Here is an 8,753-nt window from a genome sequence, read left to right on the forward strand (position 1 = left end):
TCCAACTCTGACCAGCTGGGATGGAGGGATAATCTGTGTGTAAAAAAAAATAAAAAAAAAACACAACACACACACACACACACTTTTTTAATTACACACTCACATGCACACAAATGCAAATACTCTCTCTTGTCTCTATTGCACAGAAATACAAACGTACTAAACTATACTATACTTCACTATTGTGCCATTTATCCTTTCTAGATGCTTGTTTTCCTTTGATTTTCAAGTAAAATGCTGGAAAAATTGCACTTAAATGAAGGTAGCTTGGTAATTGATCTGTGTTTGAGCCATTTTAGACATGTGGTAGAGATTAAAGCTTCCCAGAAGGAAACTTTTTTTTTTCTAGAAGATTAAAAATGCACTATATCTAATTACAAACACCATCATCACGCAGTTATGGACGGCAATGTCAATTTTGATACAAACCCTGATATTTTGTGCATTTTATGCATATTATTGTAATATTTTTAGTATGATCGTTGATCTTTGCTGCTATTTTTTTAAATTGTCAAAATATTTTTAAAAGTTATTCTTAAATAATCCCCTGATATTTTGTGCATTTTATGCATATTATTTTAATATTATTAGTATGATCGTTGATCTTTGCCATATTTGTAATTTGTACAAATTTGTAACTGCTACATCTTAGATAAAAAAAATAAAGCACAATAATATTTTTAATATTTTTATTTTTAAAAAAATGATTGTCTTGATACAGTGTGATGATGTCCGTAATGTAAGAAGCACCAGAATGTGCAAAACAACACTTAAAACTGCTCAGGTGGGCGGTTATGGTGATTCGCAGGCACGGTCTAAATTCGGGCTGCCACGGTAACCAAAACTAACGCCGCCCCGCCATACAAACTCAGACGGAACCAACGGATCCAGTATGAAGAGTGTGTTTCAGGAAGAAGTTGGCGCCCCTCCGCTATAAACTATTAGCATGTAGGCTAACTGGAGTATATGAAAATTCGCCTGTGTAGAAAATTTTCCCTCCGTCGGTTTTGAAGAAGTCAACAATGAGCGACATGGGTATGTATTCGACCGAGAATACTCGACGAAATTTAGCATTTTAACCCCTCTTTCTACCATATGCTCCCTGCAAAAGCTAACGATGATATTGACCTAAACAGGCCTCGACTAATCTCTGGAACGAGACTTGGCTACATTAGAAGTCTTAGCGCTAGCATAGCTTGTTAGCTAATGAACACCGGCGATATTTATTTTTTTATATTTGTTGTGCAACTGGTTATTATATGTTGCTTTTGTGAGTATTTGAAACACACTACTGGTGTGTATTTAGCTAACCAATTTGAAATATATTAGCGCTACGGAAGAATCGAAGCTATGATTAGCTATTTACACAGTTAATGCAGGTTTGTTGCCAGGTTGGCTGGCTGTGGGCAACATTATGGACTCACCATACACGTTAACGTTATTTAGTTAAAATATTAATAAAATAGCTAAGGTGCGCACGCAAATTATATCGCTGAAGGTGGCCACGTTTTGTTTCAAAATTGTTCTGAGCATTGCTTTGTATGTTTGAAGAATTCAGCGTCCCCCTGTCGTCACTGGCCCTCCTGGTTCCACCACTGAGGCTGATGTCAGCAGTGATGTGGGAAGTGGTTCGCCAGAGGAACATAAAGCACTATGGGAAGCTGGAAGAGTTCGTATCCATGGTTACAGATGCAGTTCCTGAACTCATGAGTAAAAGAGAGGGGAGACTGTTGTCGCTAGGTCTAAGGGCCAGGGTAAGTATAAAGAAAACCTCATTGGACTAGTATTTGTCAAAGTGTGTAAGGAAATTAATAGCACTCCTTATTAAATGTAGGCAGATTTGTTAGCTATGTTCTTAAACTTTTGATCAGCTGATGAAGAGCCTATTTCAGTTTTAAAATGTATTGTCACAACCCCATTTGTGTGGAAATATGGGGCAATAACTATAAAAGCAATCTTCACTCACTACATGTACTGCAAAAAAAGGTCAGTAAGGGTAATTCATAATGCTGCCTACAGAGACCATACTACCTCCTTATTTCTAGAATCACAAATACTTAATAAGGCTAAAAATAACCAATTACCTAAAAATGTCATCCAATACTTCTCTACAAGAGAGGAGAAATATGATCTCAGGGAAGAACTACATTTAAATAAAACACTTATATGCTTGGCTATGTTAAGCCATAGCATTTCAGTATGTGGAATCAAACTATGGAATGGATTGAGTAAGACCCTCAAACAATGCACAATGATGAGCCAATTCAAGAAACAATACAAGCAGTTTGCTAAATACAAGGATGAAGAGTCTTGAACCAGTCATGATGTGCTATACATATCACTATATTGACACTTACTATGGTACCCATTATGTCATTGGATGGTCATATCACCTCGTACTTTGGTACGTGACAAACAATAAAAAACCAAACAAAAAAAAACTTAAACTATATTATGAAAGCAGGAAGTGAACAAATGTAACAGTTACTGATTGTAAAAGTACCAGATGGAGGGGTAGGATTTAATCAGCTTTGCTTCTTCCTACTCCTTTTGGACATGTGGAACTGTGAACTGATTATGTGATGCATTCAATTGTAATCTGATGCATGTTCAAATGAAATAAAACCATTTCCATTTTTTGATGACTCTACTGGAGCTAACCAGTATAAAAAAAACATACTCTGCTTAATGTGAATTTTGAAAATGCTACTTATATTCCCACCAGACCACTCTGGAATTACTGCGTTCTGAGCATCCTGAAGATCTGAAAGCTGTCGAGACTCATCTTAACAGGATTCGATCCTCCTGCATTGAGGAGGTAAGTCATGCTGGTGATTTATTTATTTTTCTTCTTTTTGATGGAGCTGTTTATCATTACAACATGACTGACTGGCTATTCTGTGTTCTGCCACCTAGACAAATGATCCTGTGATTGAAGCACCGGAGGCCAACTTTATGAAGCTCGTGCAAGGCCTCATTGAAGACACGGATGGCAGAGAACATTTCCTCAAGGTTAGATTCAGCAATATTAAGTTAGGTTTTTAGTGAGTTAGTGACTTTTCGTTCATTTATATACAGCAATCACTTAAAACTCATTAATTCATTCATTTTCTACCGCTTTTCCTCACGAGGGTCGCGGGGGTGCTGGAGCCTATCCCAGCTGTCTTCGAGTGAGAGGCAGGGTACATTTTTGGTGTGGAGTCCCTCGATTTATGTCATGATTGGCTGGCGGCACGCAGCTAATTTTTATTCCACATTTTAAAAAAGTAAAAGTAAATTGTCACACTCACATAGCACAACTTTTTTTTTTTTAGTCCTGTCCAGCCATTGGGGCAGATAGTATTGTTGATCTAACTGCCCTTACATGCTAAACAGATTTGCTCTGCCAGGAAAGGTGTAAGCTACACCTTCCCTGTTCTTACATAGCACAACTTAAAGTTGCACAACACTTAGATACGACTAATGGAAAAATACGGTGAGGAACACAACAAATGCATTGTACTTACTCACGTGCACTTAACTGTCGGAATGGAATATTTTCCTTCTGCGAGCACAGGGGAAGATACGCCATTCCTAACTGAGGGAAAATATTCCATTCCTGTATGTACAGTACATTCATTCATTCATTCATTTTCTACCGCTTATCCTCACAAGGGTCGTGGAGGGTGCTGGAGCCTATCCCAGCTGTACACCCCGGACTGGTGGCCAGCCAATCACAGGGCACATATAGACAAACAACCATTCACACTCACATTCATACCTATGGACAATTTGGAGTCGCCATTTAACCTAGCATCCCTTAAAACTGTTTCAAGTAATTTTTTCCAGATCCTTGCCAAAATGGAATGAATTCCTGCTCGGTCCAAGTCCCACCTCTATTTATAGGATATTTTCTGTATTTCTAGTGTAATCTTACTATTTTACTGCGCCAAAATGATTGCATTGTTTGTATGCAACAGAACGTGTTTCCAGTGGAGTACGGCCCTGACTTTGACACAGCGCTGGAGACACTCGTTTCTGAATTCTTTACCAGACTGGAGGAGCTGCTACCCATCCCGGATTTCAAGCAGGTACAGATTATAAAGAAACCGGAAGATGGAAGCAGTAGGCACGTTTACATGAGGAGTTTTTCTCTTTCCGAATGGAATCTTTCCGAAAGCAATGGTATAAATGGAAAGGAATATTCCAATCGCGTGTCTACATGCGCCGCTATAATCAACCAGAATAGTCAACGGGCATGCGTAGTAAAGAGTAAACACCAACATCACGTGATACCAACTTCCTCGATTTTTTCTTTCACCTGTCGGAATAACTCCGTATTGCCAGTTTTTCCTTTGTCCAGTCTTGAAATTTAGTTTGAATCAAAAACAAACTTTCCGCAGCAGTCCAGTGCCGATTAAAATCAAAGAACATCTGGAGCTGCGTGTTACGTCATATCTCAGCATTCGCTGAAAGAACGCACCCAGGAACAGGAAAAGATGAAGTTCAATCTTGCTAATATTTTTTAATTAAGCTCGGGACATGTTTTATATAGATATGTATTTTCTTTTTTAATAAAACTGGACTTGTGAATGGCGTATAGAAGGGTTTAGATTCTGTTCCACAGATGGCGCTAATGCACACGAAAACTGCTTGCCAACCGCCAATAAACAACAGAAGAAGAAGAACACAGTCTAACAACTTTGCGTTTGATACTTCAATCGGATTGGAGAAAGGAATATTCCACCGCTGTGAATCCGATTTTATATTCATTCGGATTGTCACTTTTCTTTCGGAATGAGGTGTATACAAAGGTTACATCCTTTCCGTTTGAGCAAATAACCCGAATGGAATTGGAATATTTGGGTCCATGTATACGTGGCTAGTGACTAAAAGTATTTTCAACAGAAAATGTATTTTTGTGTGCCTTTTTATAGACTGCTTCTTGGCTCAGTGCTGCCCCCTCTGTCCTTGAGGAGTACATGCAGTGTGTGTCAAACGGAGATGACCTCAAATTTCTTCTCCAGAGCAAGCAGTGTCACGGAAAATTGGCCAAAAATACCGTTGGTATGTTCACAAAATATGAATGTATATTTAGCTTCATGTCCTAATTTTATTTTTTTTTACACTCAGCTCCATTTCAGTCAGATGATCTTCTCATCCCCTCCCTGTCTCTGCCCCCCTCGCTGGAGGTGGCCATTGCATCCCATCCGAGTGCGTGCGATGATGACAGCAGCGTTCCGCAAATAGTCATGTTTGACGAAGAACTGTCAACAAACCCTTCCACGTCAACCGACTTTCCCGATTCTCCAAAAAGACCTGACCTGTCCGCTCCTTGTCACAGACAGCAGTCACATAAGTGTCCCGACTGTGGAAAATTCTTCAAGCATCACTCTGTCCTGGTGGAGCACCAGCGAGTCCACAGCGGCCAGCAGCCCTACAACTGCTCAGAGTGTGGGAGGGCGTTCAGGACGGCCACGCTGCTCGCCGGTCACAGGCTCCGAAAATGCAAAAACGCCGCTTACCTGTGCATAAAATGCGGGAACAGCTTTCCCACCTCTCTTGACAAATTCCGTCATCACTGTCCCAAACGTGGTCGCAGCTACGACTGTGAGCACTGCGGGAAGACTTTCCAAAAGTCCAGCAGCCTAAAGGAACACCTCCTCACTCACGTCCAGAGCCGTCTTTTCAAGTGTAGCCATTGTGGAGAAGGTTTTTCTGGCATCGGTGACCTGAAGTATCATCAGCAGGTGGATCACGACAAGCCCTACCAGTGCAAGAAATGCAGGAAGAGCTTCATCTCCTCCAAGTGTCTGGCCAAACATCAACAGCGCCACGACGAGATCGGCGAAATGGAGGCCGCCAAATTACTGAGCGGAGGCAAACACCGGAAAAGTGGCAGCCGTCATCGGATTTGCTCTTTGTCGCTGTCGGGTTCCTCAAGGAAGCTCACGATCAAATCCGCCTACTCCCGCGGACGAGTCACTCACAACTGTCCACTGTGCGGACGCAGCTTCAAGTACCGCTTTGAGTTTCTGGAACACCAGAGGTTCCACACGGCCGTGAAGCCGTACAAATGCTCCCAGTGCGGCAAAGCCTTCCGCACGGAGTCTCACCTGTCGGGTCACAGGAAGCGAAAGTGCAAGAACGCCGCCCACATTTGCACCAAGTGCGGCTGTCAGTTCCGCTCGTTACACGAGCGCGTCAGGCACCAGTGTGTGCAGCTGCTGACCAAATACGAATGCTCTCACTGCGGCAAGACCTTCAAGATGGCTCACCTGCTGAGGAACCATCAGATGACCGAGCATCAGCTTCCCTACAGCCCCAACCACCGCTTCAGGTGCAGGTACTGCGACGAGACGTTCCCGGGCATCAGCGAACTCAAGTATCATCAACGGGTGGACCACGAGAAGCCGTACCAGTGCCAGGAGTGCGGCAAGTGCTTCCTGTCCGAAAAGTGCTTGTCCAACCACGAGCTGCGCCACAACGACGACCGTCCCGAGAGCTGCCCCGTCTGCGGCCGCGGCTTCAGGAACCGCTACGACTTGAAGCAGCACATGCGCACCCACACGGGGGAGCGTCCCTACCAGTGCACGCACTGCGCGCAGTGCTTCTCCACGGCGGGGGGCCTGCGGAGCCACACCCGGGTTCACACCGGCGAGAAGCCGCACATCTGCCCAGATTGCGGGAAGGCTTTCTCGCAGATGGGCGCCATGCGCACCCACAGGCTCACCCACACCGGCGAGCGGCCGTTCAAGTGCACGGTGTGCGGGAAGGGCTTCACCATGGCGCATAAAGTGACCGTCCACATGCGAGTCCACACCGGAGAACGACCCTACGTGTGCTCCCAGTGCGGGAAAGCCTTCTCTGACGGCAGCGTGCTCAAGCAGCACATGCTCAACCACTCAGGCGTGAGACCCTTCCACTGCCAGATCTGTCCCAAGACGTACACGTGTCTCAACCACCTGAGGAGGCACCTCAAAAGTCACTCCAGCATGAACTGACTCGGAAAAAAGCACTGCCGTCCCAAACGAGCTCTTTCCCCTCCGCACAAACATCCTAAAGACTGCAGCTTTTATTTCCCCCACTCCAAACATGTTAGCAACACGGATCCCTCCTGACACATCTTCTTATTCTCTGGCAGACCATTCATTTATTCATTTTCTACCGCTTTTCCTCACGAGGGTCGCGGGGGTGCTGTAGCCTATCCCAGCTGTCTTCAGGCGAGAGGCGGGGTACACCCTGGACTGGTCGCCAGCCAATCACAGGGCACATATAGACAAACAACCATTCACACTCACATTCATACCTATGGACAATTTGGAGTCACCAATTAACCTAGCATGTTTTTAGAATGTGGGAGGAAACCGGAGTACCCGGAGAAAACCCACGCATGCACGGGGAGAACATGCAAACTCCACACAGAGATGGCCGAGGGTGGAATTGAACCCTGGTCTCCTAGCTGTGAGGCTCTGGCAGACCAATGTTTATTATTCCTTTGAGATGCTAATAAGGTAATCAGACCTGCCGGCATGCACGCATTTTTCATAATCGGACATGAATGCCCTTCGCTGCTCTCAGGTGCGCATTTTGTTACATTTCGCTGGTTTTGAGTTCCCTGGATTATCCTCCACTGGCTCGCTCCTTCCCTGCTATCGGTTAGCATGCCACGCAAAAATAAACACACACACATATATATATACGTTATATATATGCATAACGTCACGCTGCGGGACCTGTAAAGGCTATCGTACATTTTTCTCTGGATGGACAGCCCACCTCCGCAAATGCCTTCTCATCTGATTTCGGATTAACATTTGCAATAAAAATGCCAGTTGGAACCCCCTATCACTCATAGATATCATAGATAGAAGAAGCTAACTAGTGAAAGAGTTGTGGCTGTCGTCACACCCCAATAAAAGCAGGGGTGTCCAAAGTGCCACCCAGGGACCATTTGCGCCCCATGGCTTGTTGTTTTTGGGCATAATGTTTCAAGAAAAGGAATGGTATCGGTATTATGAAGGACATTTATCGGGAAATCGCAGCAAAATGAACTCATAATCCTTTTTTTTTTTAAACACCAATTATGGTTTGCTTGACTGAGATTTAAATTAAATCATTTTGGTTCCGCTTTTTTTGTGTGAATTTGCTTTCTTCAAGGAACCGTGAGAAGTTTTCTCTGTCTGTACACTAGAGGGCAGTAGCTACACTCTTGACGCTTGTTAGTTAAAATCAGCTGGAATCAGGGAGGATGATGACTTTGTTTATCCTTGAATGACTTTTCTCCTGTATTATCTTCACAAACAGACGTTTGGGTAGACTCTCCTTCATCTGGCTCATTTCCTGTCATTACCTTTTTTTATTTGGTTTTCGTTTGGAATCTTGATTGGCTTGCCATTTCCTGAACCCTGTGACATCTGTAAACTGTCAGGAAGCGCTCTTTTTTTTTTTTTTTTTTTTTTTTAAGAATGAAGCAATTTATTCCCATTAGTTTGTGCAATGTCTCGCGAGACACTCACGACTCCCGATTTGTGAGCGACTTGTGAATAATCTCTTCCATCTGTGTTGGCTTTTATTGGGAGAACAAAATGATCTCAGTTTGATGCATATGTTCCACATCCCAGTAGGTACTTTTGAATCATTATTTCATCATTTTCTAACCTAATCCCTATTTATTATAAAAGTGGTTCTGTGTCCTTTAGCCCATTTTTTTTCCCTCTCCCCTTCTGACTCAAATTTGCTACTAGTTGTGTCTACTTAGCCTCAAAATCCTG

The 8,753-nt window shown here is 43.5% G+C and overlaps 1 protein-coding gene across 1 annotated transcript; it reads left to right on the plus strand.

The window, feature by feature from the left end:
- Nucleotides 1-825: 825 nt before the first annotated feature.
- Nucleotides 826-8,456, plus strand: LOC131125720 (uncharacterized). Its single transcript, XM_058067530.2, has 7 exons — nt 826-1,035; nt 1,552-1,754; nt 2,726-2,818; nt 2,917-3,012; nt 3,960-4,070; nt 4,917-5,046; nt 5,113-8,456. The coding sequence occupies exons 1-7, from the start codon at nt 1,023-1,025 to the stop codon at nt 6,981-6,983; spliced, it is 2,517 nt and encodes an 838-aa protein (XP_057923513.2). The 5' UTR covers nt 826-1,022; the 3' UTR covers nt 6,984-8,456.
- Nucleotides 8,457-8,753: the final 297 nt, after the last annotated feature.

This window comes from Doryrhamphus excisus, linkage group LG6, assembly GCF_037039965.1.
Source record: "Doryrhamphus excisus strain RoL-2023G ecotype Guam linkage group LG6, RoL_Dexc_Guam_v1.1, whole genome shotgun sequence".
NCBI lineage: Eukaryota > Metazoa > Chordata > Actinopteri > Syngnathiformes > Syngnathidae > Doryrhamphus > Doryrhamphus excisus.

Bases quoted from the DNA above. Each gene is read 5' to 3' on its own strand.
- LOC131125720 (XM_058067530.2), top strand. The intron at 2,819-2,916 runs GTAAGTCATGCT...TCTGCCACCTAG, and splicing joins GATCCTCCTGCATTGAGGAG to ACAAATGATCCTGTGATTGA. The intron at 3,013-3,959 runs GTTAGATTCAGC...TGTATGCAACAG, and splicing joins GCAGAGAACATTTCCTCAAG to AACGTGTTTCCAGTGGAGTA.